At 35.1% G+C, this 18,710-nt stretch overlaps 4 protein-coding genes across 4 annotated transcripts in view; 2 read left to right on the top strand and 2 right to left on the bottom strand.

Annotated features, from left to right (window-relative positions):
- LOC128888422 (uncharacterized) overlaps positions 1-5,878 on the bottom strand; it is a 158,495-nt gene extending 152,617 nt beyond the window's left edge. Inside the window, exon 1 of the mRNA XM_054145255.1 lies at positions 5,755-5,878. The gene's annotated coding sequence lies outside the window, so the exon portion shown is untranslated. The remainder of the gene's footprint in view (positions 1-5,754) is intronic.
- Positions 5,879-5,939: 61 nt separating this feature from the next.
- Positions 5,940-11,034, top strand: LOC128888433 (nuclear protein AMMECR1-like). Its single transcript, XM_054145287.1, has 6 exons — positions 5,940-6,218; positions 6,301-6,363; positions 6,668-7,074; positions 7,641-7,751; positions 7,825-8,030; positions 8,238-11,034. The coding sequence occupies exons 3-6, from the start codon at positions 6,866-6,868 to the stop codon at positions 8,402-8,404; spliced, it is 693 nt and encodes a 230-aa protein (XP_054001262.1). The 5' UTR covers positions 5,940-6,218; positions 6,301-6,363; positions 6,668-6,865; the 3' UTR covers positions 8,405-11,034.
- Positions 11,035-11,364: 330 nt separating this feature from the next.
- Positions 11,365-13,083, top strand: LOC128888432 (AMMECR1-like protein). Its single transcript, XM_054145286.1, has 4 exons — positions 11,365-11,654; positions 12,321-12,431; positions 12,501-12,706; positions 12,773-13,083. Exons 1-4 carry the CDS (start codon positions 11,443-11,445, stop codon positions 12,937-12,939), a joined length of 696 nt encoding a protein of 231 aa, XP_054001261.1. The 5' UTR covers positions 11,365-11,442; the 3' UTR covers positions 12,940-13,083.
- Positions 13,084-13,848: 765 nt separating this feature from the next.
- LOC128888434 (transmembrane protein 126A) lies at positions 13,849-15,335 on the bottom strand. The gene is made up of 5 exons (XM_054145288.1): positions 15,204-15,335; positions 14,735-14,968; positions 14,491-14,662; positions 14,282-14,410; positions 13,849-14,197 (listed from the first exon to the last, which is right to left on the bottom strand). Exons 2-5 carry the CDS (start codon positions 14,857-14,859, stop codon positions 13,958-13,960), a joined length of 666 nt encoding a protein of 221 aa, XP_054001263.1. The 5' UTR covers positions 14,860-14,968; positions 15,204-15,335; the 3' UTR covers positions 13,849-13,957.
- Between the last annotated feature and the right edge of the window lie 3,375 nt (positions 15,336-18,710).

The raw sequence follows: 18,710 nt of genomic DNA, 5'->3' as shown, positions 1-18,710 counted from the left end.
GCAACGTGGCCATAGGTAGTAACGTAAGCGTAGTACTAGAATCTAGTATCTAGTAAGTAGATAGTAACGTAGGACTTCGGCATTAGTATAGTAACGTACATACTCCTGAAAGTATTAGAATTAACGACTCTCTAGTCAGAAGTGTTAACTATAGTCGTGCGGTTCTTCGATTTTTATTCATTACGTGTTACGGAAGTTATTGATCGTATGGACATGTATGTGAGTCTTATAAAGTAAGGATGGCACGAGTAGAAAAAGTTGAAAAATATGTTTACGCCTATATTTATGGTTCCTTAGATGGAACTTACGCTTTAATTTCTCAAAGTGTGGGGAAACGTGCCCTTGTGCTCAGTTGTAATAGATATTAAGAATTGTTAACTGTACATTTAAAGGAAACAAGAAATCTTAGTTAGCGTATTTCATTATAAATACTCCATTAAATCGATAGGTTAAAGTTCAATAAAATACTATTGAATCTAAAACAACGTCCAACTAAAAATGTAACCCAACGATCGTTGGCCATACCAATATCCTTCTAAATGAGTAAAGCCCCGTGTTTGGCTGTCCCGAAATCAGAGCAAATTCGATATGCAAGTTGATGATTCGATTTTCCTATTTCGGTCCAGGTTAAAGGTTCAGGAACCTCCGCTGAATCGAAATAGCTGAATGTATTTCGATCGGGGCCCATCATTTTCTACGATTCGACGAGAGTAGTGGAAGTATAAAAATATGAATCGCGGTTACCATCTCGAAATAAGCGTCGATGAGTACTAAAATTAAGTGCACTTTTACGGTTCAAAAACTTTAATGTACTATTTATAATTTATGCACTTCATTTGAGGAGCAATTGCGTTTATAGCAGACGTACTCTTGCTACTTTACTACGTCCTATGAATCTCTCACGTTTGGACTATTAAAAAATGTATATTTTTCGAACGTGTGTATGTCTTTACGTTTAAGTTTTATATTCTCATCTCAAAGTCTGATTAGTCTGCGAGAAAAATCAGCCCATGATACCTCTTGTAAATTTTTGCTTTTCTAAACATTGTAAAAAATATTTTAAAGAAGTCTTAAAGAGAAATAAATTCTATCGATAAAATCAAAATTAAATTAAACCTTGTGTTATTCAATATTCATCATTAAATCTTTTTTCCTTTGCTTATCTATTTTCAGCTGGTAATTAGTCGACTTATTTCCAAGTCAACAAGTATAGAGGCAAAGTCATGTTCGTTAATCACTCATACATTGTAGATACATATTTTTTGTTTTTAATTTGTTACGATGTTTGCCTAGATTATTCACGTATTTTTGTAACCTGTACAAAACTAATAATTACACCTTACTCACCGTGGAAGCGTTCGATATACATCATAATTACGATGAACGCTTCACGCACGAATGCAAACATTATTCTTAGGGCACAGAAGAATCACTGGATCGTACAGAACACGTTGTACAATTCTAATAGCAACACGGTTCGAGTAACCTGTGCACCAATTTACACAAAATAACCCGTCGACACGTGTGATGTAAGGCTCGCCAGTGAATTGAATTGCTCGAGCATACCGGACGACTTTTTAACGAGCGATGTTCCTTTGGTTAATCTCTCGCATCAAGATTGCAATTATCTTCGGGTTTGTACAAAGAACGTAACCGCAACTCGACGTAAGTGGGTACGTATTTCATCACATGGAAGTCAAGTTTTCATCGAACAATCAACGCGGACGCTTTTCATTAAAACCCAATTAATCTGCTTCTTAAAGATATCTCGAACGTGTCGTTGCACAACCTTCCACTTTTAATAACTCGTAACGTTGTCCGTTTTGCGCTGCACGCGTTCAAATTTCGCAAAGTCTAATAACGCCACGGGGAAACGCTCGAAACTTCCTGGATGTTTGTTAAAGGAAATTTCGAAATTACTCATAATGGAAGACGAGTTCAAAACGTCTGACGCACGTGCACGTCCCGCTGCAGTCTAACATAATCGCGCTGCATGCGTTCTCGCGAAAGCATCGTCATGGCTAACAAGCATTTTGACATTCACCGTCGCGAAATAACTCGCAAACGCATGCGATGCCGTGTTATTTCAAATTCGCGCGATTTTGAAAAACTTGCCGGCCTGTCTAACGAAACTTCAATATTTACTTTTCATCGCGCATTCGGAAATAAAAATGTTTCCGAGCAAGATCGACGGAACGACGAAATAGCAATTTCGACTTTTCATTGTTTTTATTACAACTCGTTCGAGCCACGGTGACCGGTGATATGGTTTTTATATTTGTTTAAATGGATAGTAATTGTGTTATTGGTAAAATTGTAATCAAGTGGAACTTAAAGTAATTTAAGGGAAATTAATGTTCGAGCCTTAATCATATTCATTCAATTAAAATAGTGATTTACTTGAAACGAAAATTTTTGTTCATGAAATGATGCAATCAAAATGACGATTCTTTCCTGCAATTTAGAAGTCTTCCTCGGGAATAATAAAATATTATAAGAAGCGTTTTTCATATTTCACGATACAGTATACTTCGTCTTCGAAGAGCTTGCGAAGTTTGGAAATCGCTGACCTAGATGCATTGAAGCCAAATTCGAGAATTAGGAGGATGCTACTCAATAAATACTCGCAGTATAAGATCGTGAAAAGACCCTGCAAAATTTTGTCCACGGAATATTTTGTGAAATACAGTTTATGAAAATGTAATCGCACGCGATTGAATGAAGATCGCATAGTGTTCACCGACGCATGTAATTAGACATGAAAACAGATACATCCTGAGAGTAAGATGGAAAAACGTGTGGGAATTCATCGATCGGCAATACAGTGGCTGCCCAAGGCGAGGATTTCCCAATAGCCATGTGATTATTTAAAAGACAGACGAAGATAAGCAATCGACGGATAAGTACCACTAAGAAATTCCCGAGCCGCATTGCGTGAATTCCGACCTTGCATACCTTCATAGTGTCGTTCATCGGAACGTGTCTATAATTTCGTGGTAGTATCGTGTTATTAGTACAGAATTCACCAAAAGTATTGACTCAAATTCATTTTCAAGACGCAATAGCTTGTAGTTCCAAAAAGAATTGAACCGCAGAGTTCATTCTAACTTTTATTTAAATGGTAAAGATAGAACTATTAAACTGGAAACAAAAATTAAAATACCATTAGAAATCTACGAAAAATAGCGCAAAATGGAAGGAAAGGGCAACCACGTTCTTTTATTCCGAACAATATTCTCCTAAATAAAGAAAATGACCACTCCGAAATGCAATTAACATATAAGTGTCTATAATTTTGTCGCGGAGTGTACTCGTGAAATTTCTTCGCTAATAAATAGTCCACGTCCGTTTAGAATTCCACGGTAATGCTTTCTATCATATCTCGAGCTCGGGGCAAGCGGTTTACCGCTTTTCTCTAGGCTTTACGACGAAGTCGTCCTTGCTCGCGCAAAGAAGGTCAAGGTACATCTTGTCAGATTCACAGAAAAAACCGCACGACGCTCGCTTAGGAAAAGTGTGTACACTGGAACGATAGAGTCGTAAGAAAAAGTATTTTTGACATCATTACGTAATTAAAACAGGACTGCCGTTTTCGTTGGAGAAGTCTATTTCGAGATGCGTCGACGCCAAAGAAAAAAGGAAAGAAAAATGAGGTGAAATTGAAAAGGATAGCGAGACAGGAATACGGACAACCTTGTTGCAATCAATGAAATGAATGACACGGGAAGGAGCATTGTTCGAGTTTTGCGAACAACTCTGTGCCACAGTCCCACACGTACACCTCCACCCAGCGTCTTTCTTTAATGCATTTTTTCCTACGTGCCAGAACTAATTGCGCGACTATTGCATCACGCGCAACCTTCGATTTCTTGCAATTATTGATTTGTTCCGATACCAAACAGACGAAATTTATTACAGGTATTGTAATAAATATCGTTGAAGCATCTAGATTCATCGGAGCGAAAAGCTAATTACTTCTAAAATGTTTCGTGGAGGATATTATTATAAAATGCAAATTCTTTCCAAATGAAACGTTAATCCTGTATCGAATCCCTGTTCAAACACCGTGCCGTTTCGAACTTTTGTTGGCAGCCTAAATGGTGAAACCGCGTCTGTAGGTTGCGTACAAGTGCATTTCCAAACACTAACTGCAACTACGTTAAACCTGTTAATGCATTTTGTGTGTTTCAGGGCGATGGCTATTTAATCTATTTCTAAACCGTGTACGTCTTAACTCATTGCACTACGAGAATTTTTTGTAAGTATAAACGACTAACATATCCAAGGCATCTTTTCAAATTACCTACCTTCCTTGCAAATTAAAAGTATTCCTTTCCCACAAAAGCGTATAAAACGTGTTTATAAAGCGTGTTTTTCAAAGCAGAGAACGCACCACGTTCACGTGGATAAATGTTTTATTTATAAACCTTAGACGCAGAATTGTTCTCTTTGGAAACCTTTGACTCATAATTTAAATTTTATTTGTTTATTTCGATAGTTCAGTTTGCATTGCCGTACATAAAACTTGAACTCCATATTATATATAACATCATGGGAAAAATCTATCGATAAGTCAATATTCCACAGAGCCTAATAATACGTTCGTGTGAACGTAATAATATTTTCGTCGAAGGGTTTTATAAGAACGATGAGTTATAAATATTATACGCTGCACGACTGACGGGTCACTGAAATATCGAATCGATTATCGGTATGTTATTATTATAATTCTTCGTCGCTACTTACGGCGAGATTCGATCGCGCGCCAGCATCACAGAAGCGTAGATAATTACAAAGCGTAAATTGGAACGTGTGATGGCGATGTCAGCGATGCCTATTATAGTGATAAGTATCGCGAAGTGCGTCGAGGTGCATTCTCAAAAGGCAAGTGGGAACGCACGAATAAAATATTCCCTCGGTTTAAGAAAACCATCGTTCCAAGAAACGCAAATTGTGGAGTAAAAAATTAGACTTTTAGATTGTAAAATCTCGATTGGTTAGACATCACAAGTTATTTTAAGTTATTTTAAGTTATTTCAGTCTTGGGTAACATTGTATATATGTATATTCATATAACGATGTCGGCTGTAATTTAATTCTAAGGTTAACCACATTTATCTATAGTAAAGAGGGATTAAAAAAGAAACAAAATATAAGATTTCATAAGCAAAGGCTTCCTCTGTAACACATTCAAATTTCAAATCGATTAGTCAAATGCTTTTCGAGATATCGTGGATACTGCGTTGCAAGATGGCGTCGCATGAAAAACGGCGGTAAAATTTCGGGTGTGGAGTCACATGATCGTCAATGTTGCAAATCTAACTTCAATTATTTCAGGATAAAGCTTTTGAAACTAGAGAAATGAAAAAAATTAAAATTTTGAACTGAAACTACCAGTCTGACCCATAAAATTAATCAAAAAGACACAATTTTAATTGGTAACCCGCTAACTTTAGAATTTTCCATTCATTGAATATCCGTGCGATGTTCTGTTTTATCTACTCGAAATAATCGGACTCGAGCGCCCGCGCAGAGTTGCGTAAATGTGACTCAGGCTCGGCTGTTCAAAGTATTATGACACATTTTATATAACACGTTCGCGTATAAATTGCACACAACAAATAGAAACACAACGCACACGTACGCACGTGAGACGAGATTGGAAATGACCATCGCGAACGAGATTCGAATAAAGTGACGCGACGCAATGACGCGCGAGCCGGAATAAATATACATAGACATAACAATCCTTACCTATTTCTCCTTTGTCGTCATTGCTGAATGATTCCTCCTGCTCGTCTGTTCGCCGCACCGGAAAGTTCTCCAGCAGACACTTTAAAAACTCCTTTCGCAACTAACTGTCTTTTTCAGAGGATCCAAGTCGAAATTCAATGGTTCCGCGATCGATCATGTAGATTCGATTCCACGTTTTATCGTTCGATACTGTAACGGTCGCCATTTAACAGTTATTTCCACGTATCTACTCATTTCTACTGAATATTCACTGGGAATATTTATTACTTATTTGTATTAACATGCAACGTTCACATGATGCTGTCGATTATCATAGTAAATATTCTTATAAGCAACGGTTAGGTCGCACCTGTCCCGGCTGGTTGTTTCGTTTACACTTATCTGGTATTTTTAGCGGGAAAATGGAGCCTTAGTGACTCCAACGGACACTTGGCACAAAGGTTACAACCGTTATGCGATAAACCGTGAGTACACGATGTCAGCTGTCAGAAAAAATATAGCCACTTCGTAATATACCGGACAGCTACAAGCAAGTGCACGTTACAGGTTGAATCTGCTGTCACGCCTCGGGCTTCTCCGGTGCATCGTGAGCAGGTGGCCAGGTAAGAGGTAAGACAAATCGGTGCCCTCGGCATAATTTCTTCTTCATAATTTCTTCTAACTAAATATTTTCTTACTTTTCAACTCATTCAATTAGTTCTGTTTCTTCTTCAAATCATTTAACTAGATGCTTGTTTTAAAATGAATATGTGACTGGATACGAAGCGACAAATGTAGACATCTATATAGTTTACTTCGCGCTTGCTTCTATGTCAATTGGATCAAAACAAAGTTCAACTTGTTTCCTTTCTTCAAATTCGCTACTGTTATCATTTATTTTAATTACGGACGAAGTTGCGAATATTGCCGCCAGTTTTCGAGCTTGGCTACACGTTGCCGCGCGTTTAAAAATGGCGGACAATGAAACAGCTGTTTAAGCGAGCACGAGGACATCTAACGGAACGCGCGCGTAATCGAGCCCGCGACGACAGGGAAGAATGGGAGACGAGTGGGTCGAGGACCGTTCGTGTCTGCAGTAGCCGTGTCCGTCGTGAGAGTCGACGAAGGAAACATGGCTGCAGGTTGTTGTGGAACGAAAAAGCAAAAGCTTAACAATTCATCGAGCGTTCCATGCAATGGCTCGATATTACAAAATGGCACACAGCTGAGGAACGGCGTGATAGTGAAGCCCGAGATGGGCTTCTTTTGCTTTGATGTCCTCTATTGCCAATTACATCAGCTCGACCCTCCAAAACCGCCCAGCTTCAGCAACGAAGCCTTGTGAGTAATAATACTTGCTGACATTGTCGTTCGTTTTTGACCTCTCTTGTTCCTTCTTTCGTATCGTTGTCTCTGTCTTTGCTGTGTTGCCATCTTTCTCTCGTATACTCGCGCCATCAGCTGCTCTCTTCTATCCGAATGTTCAACTCGCGTACCTTCACCCCTCCTTCGGTTTCTTTGTTACGATGTTTGATGCTTCGAGTCTCATATTTTACATCGAGACAAAGGCTGATTTTTCTCACAAATGTATGTTATCGGTCACACCCTTTTTCTTTTCGTTATATTTAAATTGTTTAGTATCATGTGACCTTACATCTTGTTTATATTTAGCCTTTTCTTTTGGGTGAAAATTAGAAATGTTTCCTTTGCTTAATAATGTTACATCAGTGCTGATAAATTATGTTCTACTTATTTGTTATAGAAATAAAATTAAACACGAAATTATATTCCAAGATGTAATTTTTTTATTTTTCATTGTTACAGTTATCAAGCTATATAAATAATTATAACCATTTATAATTAAATAATGAAAATGGGCTATATGATTATTTATTTGTACTTTTTAGCCCATTATTTGTAACATGGACTATTGGGAAAGATATGAGGCTAAGAGGTTGTATTGGTACGTTTAATGCAATGCAATTGCATGCTGGTCTGCGAGAATATGCTGCAACCAGGTAAGATTAGTTTAAATTTTATACCAAGTAATATCATTGGTCTATATATTTAAAGACATTAGACACTTTTAAGTGCGTTCAAAGATTCACGTTTTAATCCTATAACACGGGAAGAACTTCCACGCTTACATGTAAGTGTCTCACTTTTGAGACACTTTGAGGATGGTGTCGATTATTTAGATTGGGAAGTGGGTGTTCATGGAATTCGAATTGAATTTCACAATGAAAAGGGTAACAAACGGACTGCAACTTATTTACCTGATGTTGCAACAGAGCAAGGTTTGTACATTTTACTCTTTATATATTCACTCTTTTACTGGATGTATTAAATAATTAAATCGACAGGATTCTGTGATTTTCTTTTTTTTTTTCGAGGGGAGGGTATCAAAAATATTATTACTTCATGCAATATGCATTGAATTGTAGAGATAGACATGTTTAGTGTGCACAATTATTTAAGAATAAAACACAACTTACTGTGTTTAGGGTGGGACCAGATACAAACAATAGATTCACTGCTACATAAGGGTGGTTACAAAGGGTTGGTCACTCCAGATATTAGACGTAGTGTGAAGTTAACACGGTACCAAAGTGAAAAGATTACTGTAAGTTATCAGGATTATATGACACATTGGCATAGTCGAAGATGCTAGCAGCTGGCCTGGGGTTCTTCTGGTCAAGGACCCCAATTATCTCAAAATTCTGCCGGAGTTCACTATGACACCAACATCTCTCATACATCACATTTATCATACAATAGCACTCAATATAATTCTTACGTGGCCAGTCAGGAACATGGATTAGCAATGACACAACGTAATCATCCTACATCATTCATACATCCCCTTCCAATGCCCTCTGTTTCACCAGTTATGGTACCTGTATGGGATTATTCATCATTTTGGTGGGATCAAACAGGTTCATCCTATCCTCCCCTACATCCACATCTGCATCCTCCTCGTGTTCATCGATTTTCGTCCCAAGAATCTGCAGATCGCGGTGTTCGTAAACGCAAATGACACTGGAAACGGTTGTTCTTTGCAATGTTTAATTGTTTGAAGTGGTGCCTATTATACTTTGTATGTTTCTACATACACAGTTTTCCCTTTATGATATCACAAAGTACTCCTTGGGAATAATAAAAGTTTACGTATGATGGCACTGTCTTATTCCATTAATAATTTTCACACGATATATAAATAAAATTATTATTTATCTAATAATTGGTATAAATAATCGTAAGATATGTCGAAAGATGCATTAACTTTTAACTTCAATATCACTAATTATTAATGAGACAATGTCAAGTATTCAGGTTTTTAAACTTATACTAAAATATAATTACTTTGTATCGCGTGCTTTCATGCGTTTATAACTTAAACGACGCGTTTCAATCAATAAGTAGTATAAAAATTTAAACGTAGCTCTGCCATCATACTTATCACATGTTCATTAATATGTATGTCTGCAGTATACGAGTGACATAAACAAATACATAGCACAGTGATGCTACCTGCAATTCACTGCCTGCTTCACAAGATTTAATGTACAAATTCACTCGAAAATGTTTCTATTATTCGTATACTACGAAGAGCGTAGGATATCATCCTTAGATCTATATACATAAATCTATAAATGAAGGGTGAATGAACACGAATTTTCTATTCATAGTGTTCCTCCTGTAATGTTGTGTTAATACGCGTATAGCGTAGTTATTATAGCATCATTTTTATATAATCATATATTTTTATGGCAAGTTATAAAAAGTTCATAAAAATAATGAATTACTATCAAGGCAATTAATAAAAATAATATGCTTCATACTTTCGAGTTAAATACATTCAAACAACATTATTTCGAATTTTAATTTTTTTTTACATGTGATGATTGAGCCACAAATAGTAATAAATATACCAATTTTAATCTAACTAATCCATATTTCTTTGTAGTAATGGTATAAATAAAATATTTATATTACATTATGCACAGGTAATTATACATATTATATTTATTGTTGAGATTTATGAAGATGTAAATCTTCAACCTTATAATTGAGTTTATCGCATCTTTTATTTCATTTTTTTATACCATTGATACACTGAAATTTATTTTGATAATAACAGTTGTACTATAGTCCGGCGTGTTATTACAGCAAAGGATTTACATCAATGAAGGAATCAGTATATAAATATATTATATTACGAAATTAAATTTTAATTTATAAGTTTAAATAAAGTTTTGAAAAGAATGTTCGGTATGGTAAAAGAAATGTATAGAAAGGGACCTCTACTGTAAATAAGCAATGGACTGCATTATGACTATTAAAATGCATTAATAATAGTTGTAATATAGTTGTAAGTTAAAATGTGACGATCTCATTGTGATTCGTATTATTCTCTTGATTGACAAATCATAAATAGAATCACTATTGCTTTCTGTAACGTGCTTATCCTATTACTTTATTTTTACTTAAAGCAAGGCACAATGACGACATATTAGAACAAATCAGTGAAATATATATATTTTGTAATTTTTGAGACAATGCAAGATATGTTCTTCCATGTATTAATGCCTTTGCTTTTCTTATTCTTTCACGTTCACTTAGTAAATTTCATACACTGCCAATTTATCTATTGCTGTTCTTATTATAGCAAAAATACTTTGTGAAAGTAAAGAGACATTAGTAAATTCTTCTAATTAGTGGTTTTGTATTCGATGCCATTAAATATATTCTATTATTTGAGTAGTTAATTTCTAGAACCTAATTATGTATTCAGCATTATATAATGTCCAGTTAACTGCCAGTTAAATACTTAACGATAAAGCATTCAGTACTTGCAAAATAATTGTATGTGCTCGATTTGTGACAATAGAATTTATTAGTTCTAGAATATTGTTAAGCACACAATGAATTATATGTATTTATTTTTTTCAATTGCAATAGATTTTTCATATGCAATTAAAACAAATCTCACAATTCTGATTCAAATGGGTTTAGGTAAAATTAAATAGAAATCTACGAGTAATTGATATAGCGATGTTTACGATTATATGAAAAAAAAAAAACTGAACATGTTATTTTAGAATACATTACGTTTTTAATATTTTCATGTATAAAAATGCGTTGTGCCTGAGATCACATTTGCATTGAGTAGTTAATAAACAATATGTACCTATTTAGAATCAGAAAAATCGGGGAATTTGCGACCGAATAAACTGTAAGAAACAGTGCTAGTAACTTAATATAAAATTAGGATGGACGAATAAAGATTTTATATTATCACGTCGACTGTTTTAATATTCCTGTCTGTATGAATTATAAAATGATTCTATGCTCACCAAGGTGAGATTCATTTGACATCGGGCTGTATCCATCTGATAGACAGGGGAACCGAAATTTAAACTTTATATTCCTTTGTCCGACCACTACACTATGTCTATTTTAATCGTAAGAGCGGGTATTTGATTAAATAAATAGACAATTTAGAAAGTAAATTTGATAGTACAGTTTGTTAGAACAATGGCTGGTAATGAGAGAACTGTTTTCAAATACTGTAACTCCGAACCTCTTGAACAAGACATCTAGCGGAACGCGCGCGCAATTTAGTATGCGATAGCAACGGTGAACAAGAGATGTACAGTTCGGAAACCACTCGTGTGTGCGGTGGTTTCAAGGATTGACTGGGAAAACATGGCAGCTGGTTGTTGTGGAACGAAAAAGCAGAAGCTAAACAATTCTTCCAGCATTCCGTGTAACGGTACCGTGAGTTTACAGAATGGTATTCGTATACGAAACTCCATAATAGTACAGCCTGAGATGGGCTTTTATTGTTTCGATGTTCTTTACTGCCAACTGCACCAACTTGATCCACCAAAACCGCCCAACTTCAGCAACGAAGCATAGTGAGTACTTTTCACTGCTGTTGCTTCTCATCTCTATCCCTTACCTTTCATTCCTTATGGAGTTTAATTTCTCTTTATTGAAATCCTTGAATATACATTTAGTGAACGATACAATATTTTCTATCCCCCTGTGTCTTCTACATTATAAAGTTTCTTTGTGTAAACATCTACATACATTTCGTGTTTACGATTTCGTTTTGAGGGTTATGTTTTCCTTTTTGAAATTGAAAGTAACTCTCAGTCTTACGATATGATACATGTATATACAAAGAAATTGCATTAAATCTAAAATTAATTAAATTACTGTAAATATCTTTTGCTTCTGTTCCCTTACCATGCATCCTAACAACCTTGAAATTTTTAGGTCAATTGTGCTGTTAAATATCTTCGATATATACGTGTTTACCTGTGTTTCAGATATTAAATAGAAACACACAAATGCACATGCATCGCGTATACACTTACCCTTTACATGCTATTTTGATTATAATTTATATTGTTTTATATGAATGTCATATTTATTTGTATACTTTTTATTTCAAAGCAAATTTTAATTCATCAGATTAGTATCAAGTTGCTAGAAATATTGATATGTTAACGAATATAATAGCATCATTATATTATCTATATACTAATGTATAATAATATGTACATTCGACTTTGAAGCCCATTATTTGTAACATGGACTATTGGCAAAGATATGAGATTACGAGGCTGTATTGGTACATTTAATGCAATGCATTTGCATGCAGGATTGCGGGAATATGCAGCCACTAGGTATTATTTACTATGTAGCTGAAGTGAACAATATTTTATTAAAAATTTTAAGTGTATTGTGTCTCATAGTGCTTTTAAGGACTCACGATTTAATCCAATAACACGAGAAGAACTACCACGCTTGCATGTCAGTGTTTCTATACTTCGACATTTTGAAGAAGGAGCAGATTATTTAGATTGGGAAGTAGGAGTTCATGGAATACGTATTGAATTTCACAATGAAAAGGGTAACAAACGAACTGCTACTTACTTACCAGATGTAGCAAGGGAACAAGGTTTGTATATTCCTTTTTTAATGCTAATTGCAAGTGTTCTGTTAAGTTACAATTTCAAATATTTAGGGTGGAATCAGATTCAAACAATAGACTCTTTGCTGCATAAAGGTGGTTATAAAGGGTTAGTAACTCCAGATATGAGACGCAGTGTAAAATTAACTCGATATCGGAGTGAGAAAGTGACTGTTAGCTATCAAGACTATATGTCACATTGGCAGGGTCAGACATGCTAGCAACTGCCAAGGGGTCCAAGTTATGGACCCCTCTGGTGCCAAACTACTAGCATGATTTGTTATTTCAATACTGTTAGAGTTAATCTTTGTTTTCATTATATTAATAATCAATGTACTAAAGTAATAGAGAGTCAGCAAGCAATAGTTATGGTAAAACCTAAATACTTTTCATTTATGCAACCATTTTCTATACCTGTTAGTTCTCAGGTGATATCATCAATGCAAAACTATCCATTGTTTCTATGGGAAAATATAAGATTATTCTTTCTATTATATCATTACAATCATGAACGATGTCTTCCTCCACAGAGATTTCAACTTTGGAATACAACAATAAAAATTACATTAGAGGCGATTGAATGCAACCTCATGCTATTAATATTCGTGCCTATTGCATTTTTCACGTTTCACGTTTATCTTCCTTATAATAATATTATATATTTTTCAATAAAGATAATAAAACCTTCGGTATAGCGGCACTGTTCTTTCACGGCTATTACTTGCAAATAAAATATTAGGTATATTAAAGTTGTATCTATTAAATGCAGTTCAAAAATTTTATACAGTCTCAAACTTGTCATAGTAAAATATAATAATACACACGTTTATTTAATAGCATACACCAATTATTATTGTTCATTATAATTTTTATTATGTATTATTCTGTAATTTTAAGAAATATTTAAGTTTCCTTTTAAAATGTATATTGCTAGGTATGTAGACAGAAACTAATTGTGTATGCTTGAAAAGACATTGTAACAATTTCCATATTTATAAGACTTTTATTCTAGTATATTGCTATCAATACATTATGTCCTCAGTATCCAAATGAAATTAGGGAAACATAAAGAATATTTAGTTATATATTTTTTTCTTATTTAAAGGATGGAGTTTCAAGTGATTTATAATGTACAAATATCATGATACATAAATAAAACACATTCTGCTTTCTACAAAAGTACTTATTTTCATTATACTCATAATATACATAGTAATATATGTATAATTGACTAGTAAATTATTTTGACATTTTTAATGGTTCATTTTCGTTCTGACATTTCTCAATTTGTAATAAAATACTTCCTAAATTTTCTGCTGATAAAATTTGTTTGTATGTTATGCAACTAGCTGTAATTGTATTACAAGTAATTAATAATGCAATGTGCTTAACTCCTGGTTTGACAACACTCCACCAAAATTTACCAAGTTCTCTATATTCTGTAATATATGGTATCCTTAATCCTAAATTTCCTGCAATCTATGTGGATAACAGAGAAAATAGAAAAAGGATTAGACTAACCAATGTAAAATACCATTACAATAAAAAAAATAAAGTAGTCACCGCAAGATTTATTGTTGGCATCACAATTAGAGGAAATAACAGGCCAGCAACATTTACAAGTAGAGATGATTTTAATTCAAAACATAATGGGCAATGATATTCATATAATAATATGGGATCCCTGATTATCTGAAATAATTTGAACAAGCATAATAATTTATACTTATTTTAGATATAATTTAATAAAATTTATTATAATCTTTACGTACAGTTTCTTGAAGGGAACCTACAATTGTTCCTGGCCAAACTGCTGCACTTATTGCTGTAAATAGTCGGCCATTACCGTGTAATTTTAATTTATTTCTGAACATAGAATTAATCATTACGCTGGAGAAACCAGTTAATGCACCAAGAATTGCACTTCCATATTTAAGTGGCCATCTTATAACAAAACAAGACAAAAGTATTATAGATGCAAACGAAAAGTCAATGCAAAAATAAAAGGTTACGTACACCTCCGATCGAGGTTCCCACTCTTTCACTAAATATTTTTGATACATCAGAGCTTCGTCTCTTGGTATCTCTTCGAGATCACCATCATTCAACTTGCTTTTATCGCGTATGGGAATTAATACCATTTTGTAGTTTTTCCAAGTTCAATGAAGTTCAAGAATTTACGTGCATCATGGACGTGTTGCACTATCAGAGGTTATTAATACCGGCAGTAACAATTTCTTATATGTAGATCTAATGAAATATTTAATAATCATAATTTAAAGGGCATTAAACCTACTAAAAAGTATGAATTTCTTTAAAACACGAAAGATTGAGTGCACATTATAAAATACAAACTACTTTATTTCTTATGATATTATTTGCTAAGGATCATTATAAGACAATGCGATGCTATAGTACTGTATTTTATAATTTTGTGTAGTTTATTTATAACATAACAACATGCATACGTTTTCCTTTAACTTACGAAATATTTAATTGAAATAAGATTGTCGAAGTAACTCTTTAAATAATTCTCTTGACCAACGATCTATATATATTTACATCTATATATGATACGCACACGTTCTCTGTTTTGAGCCTTTAGAGTGGCGTCATCCGTGGTAAAATGCTCAAGTTTGTAGTGAAAATAGTTTCCACTGTTACTACTAGATGACCCCATCGATATATTTTAATCAAATATATTTTATTTTTATCGTAAATTCATAATTAATACCATTCTTTGCTTTATAACATTACAATATATTGTTCAAATATTTATCTGCTTTTCCGTATATTATTCATTTATGTATAGTTCAGACTGCAATCTATAATTACCAGTAATTATATAGTAATAATAGTAATAATGGTACTATTTGCAATGAATGTAACGTAAACGTATTCTGCTTTCAATTTAAATAAAATAATAAATGTATGAAATAATAAAATGATAAGAGCATAGTTAATATGTCAAATTTATCAATCTTATGAATAGTTGTTTCGTGTGAAACAATTGAACTTGTTTCGTTCAATCTAATGAACAGTAATCGAAATTTTAGTCAGTGGCGCCATTTAGCAGCAATAATGGGAACTATTTTTCCTACAAATTTGGGCATTTTACCACCGATGGCGCCACTGGTGCCAAAATCCAAGATTTGAAGCCAGAATCAATTCCAAACATTTTGATTAAAAAATTTAGAATACTTTTAACGCGCTAAGCGCAGCGCTGGCCCCACGAGACCGACAATGAACTTTTCGTTTAGGCAGCATCAGTCCTCGGAGATTATGGGCAATAAATCGTTTTAAAAATAATCACCGTGAACTTCACTTTTTAAAACACAATTTTGAATAGGATTTAAAAGCAATGAATTAAAATTCCTTGAGTGAATGTGGTGTTTAAAATATCGTGGGTATTTTCTAACGACCGTTTTTCGGGAGTCGCATTCTTACCATTTCTTATCACAGTATCTTTTATTCGTACTTTATATGCTTTCGCATTGGCCGTGTCGTATGCTATGGCACCTGGGAGTGATTGCGTTTACCTGTGCGCCACAACAGTACCTAATTTCAATAAGAATGGAATATTAAAAAACCAGTCGACCTAAAATTCTTTAAAGTTGAATACTTTTAAAAGTTACCCTTTAAATATCAGTTTCCAATCACCACGGTGAGATGGAACCATCGTACAGCTTGAGAGCTGGCGCCACGCGTTGGAGGGGTAGCAAAATTCAACTGTGAATTCTATTCGGATTGTCGATATTCGGATAATTTAATTTACCAATATTCAATTAATATTATTCTCTGCAACGACATGGAGGTATCATTCTTTATCAAGATGTTGCTTGAATAAGAGTGCGAAGTACCATGATCTTTTACGTTTCGCGAAAGTCGCGCGTACGAGTGTCCGTCGGTGATACTCGCGAGGGGTTGCTTTTACGGGGTAGCGCGTCACAAGGCGACCTGACGTCACAGCATGGTGCGATCGACCAATAGGAGGTGGCGTTCTCGCGACCAGTCAGTTTTCCGGCTGCTAGAGTAAGCGCGACGCCATATTTCTCGTGGCCCGAGTGGTGGCGGCCTGTGTTTATATCCGTTTCGTTTTACCACGTTTCGACGGGCCACCGGGAGGTCTCGCGAGTGACGTGTCGAGTCGTGTACGTGCCCGTCTACGCCACCCGTGAAACAGGTCGCCGATTCGCGTGACAATAGTGTACCGTGCGCGATCGCGTAGTATCAAAGTGACACGCCGTGTGTTCTTTGCGCTACTCTCTCTCGTTACGCGTTTCTTCTCCCTTCCGTGAAGTGGTGCCGTTTCGCCCTCGTCTGTTCACCCTCTGGCTGCGACGTTGTGTGTTCCGACGTATCCGTGCACCAGGGATTTAAAACCATCGTCGAAGAGGATGCCAGTCCGTAAGCAAGGTGGTAAGCTCTCCGTATTCTCTCGAAACAAAAGCCACCCACCCCGAGCTCGTCGATTCTGGGTAGAATCCAGAATCGTCGAGTGGGGAGGGGCGACATGCATGGGTCACTCGGTCAGCTGTCATCTGGCTGTCAGTTGCATGCCTCTTTAATCTTTACCGTTTGACAACGTATTGAACTCCACGTGCTAGATGGCTTTTAACGTATGACAGATCGAACCGAATGCGCCCCGTTTAGCGCTCCAATCGACGGCGCATCGCGCTTACGCGAAGATATTCGCGACACTCGTCGTGTTATTGTTGGTTTTTCTTGTTCGAGCCCGAGTTGCGCACTACGCTCGACCTTGAATCGCACAGTTAATCAAGAGAGGTCGCGTGCCTACGGGAGAGATTACTTTCGACGTAATCGGCCGCGATTATTGGTTAAATGTAACGTCAGATGTAACTTGTTGGAGTTTCGACCACGTGCGGTATACAGTGGGTGTAGAAAGTATTCGTACACCGATCAATTTCCAAAAAAACTGTGTAAAATTGTAATTTATTAACTTAATTTTTATAAACAATAACATTTTACATATTCTCGGAAATCTCTGGAATAGATAGATTGCAAAAAAAAGTAGCTATTTATGTAAGTTGTGAAATTAACAAGAAAAAAACAATTAATCGATAGAAATGTTGATGCAATAAATATTCGCACAACTGTTTAAAAGTACTTTACTGGGAATATGATGTTTTCTAATTCGTACGGAGTAATAAACTATTGTGTTTACGTTACAAACTCTACTGTAAATGGTTCGTCATAAGAATCGTATAAATACTTATTGCTTCTATACTTTTACCCACTTTTCGCATTTTTTTTTTGTTAATTTCACAAATTCTATTAAATAGTAAATGTTGTTTGAACTATATCTATCTTAGAGACTTCCGCGAATATGTAAAATATCATTGATTACATAAAAGAAGTTAAGAAACTACAATTTCACAGAAAAGTTTTTTGGGAAATTGATCGGTGTATGAATACATTCTACACCCACTGTAACTTGCTCCGCGGTTAGGGCAGATGTGCGCATTCAAATGAGTTCGATTTCTTTAATCCTAACTTGCATCTGTATACAATAATAAAGACATATTATCGTATTATAATTATTAATGATAGTAAATGACAAATTTTCGTTTGTTCATTGTGAAATATTTGATCGTTTTACTCCATTTCTAAGTTTTATTCAACGAGTGGGAGTTTATTTATCTGATTGGATGAAAGGTTGTGTATTTTTTTGATTTTTCTGGTTACCATCTGTAGATCAAAAGGGCAGTGTACACAAGATGATAATAGGGTGAAGGTAAGACAGAAGATGGATAAAGTTAGATGTTAGGTGTTCAATGAAATAAAAATATTTCGGGACGTAAATCCAATTGGTTTTCACTTTGTATGAACAAAAGGAAGGAAGTATTCTTACTATTGTATTTTAGGAATGAAAGGGTTAAAAGACCACGGTTGGTAACCCTAGTCGTGGTTCCGTGAATCGTTTTGCTTCGTTTTAGTGGAGACGTTGTAGCGGAGTAGGCCGTTATTAAAG

Source organism: Hylaeus anthracinus, unplaced genomic scaffold (genome assembly GCF_026225885.1).
Source record: "Hylaeus anthracinus isolate JK02 unplaced genomic scaffold, UHH_iyHylAnth1.0_haploid 11994, whole genome shotgun sequence".
Lineage (NCBI taxonomy): Eukaryota > Metazoa > Arthropoda > Insecta > Hymenoptera > Colletidae > Hylaeus > Hylaeus anthracinus.
This window is presented reverse-complemented; position numbering and strand designations above follow the sequence as displayed.

Coding starts and splice junctions, on each gene's coding strand:
- LOC128888432 (XM_054145286.1), top strand. CDS start 11,443: ATGGCAGCTGGTTGTTGTGGAACGAAAAAGCAGAAGCTAAACAATTCT. Junction 12,432..12,500: donor CGGGAATATGCAGCCACTAG/GTATTATTTACT, acceptor TGTGTCTCATAG/TGCTTTTAAGGACTCACGAT. Junction 12,707..12,772: donor AGATGTAGCAAGGGAACAAG/GTTTGTATATTC, acceptor TCAAATATTTAG/GGTGGAATCAGATTCAAACA.
- LOC128888434 (XM_054145288.1), bottom strand. CDS start 14,859: ATGGTATTAATTCCCATACGCGATAAAAGCAAGTTGAATGATGGTGAT. Junction 14,663..14,734: donor TGGGAACCTCGATCGGAGGT/GTACGTAACCTT, acceptor TTTTGTTATAAG/ATGGCCACTTAAATATGGAA. Junction 14,411..14,490: donor TAGGTTCCCTTCAAGAAACT/GTACGTAAAGAT, acceptor AAATTATTTCAG/ATAATCAGGGATCCCATATT.
- LOC128888433 (XM_054145287.1), top strand. CDS start 6,866: ATGGCTGCAGGTTGTTGTGGAACGAAAAAGCAAAAGCTTAACAATTCA. Junction 7,075..7,640: donor AGCTTCAGCAACGAAGCCTT/GTGAGTAATAAT, acceptor TGTACTTTTTAG/CCCATTATTTGTAACATGGA. Junction 8,031..8,237: donor TGATGTTGCAACAGAGCAAG/GTTTGTACATTT, acceptor TACTGTGTTTAG/GGTGGGACCAGATACAAACA.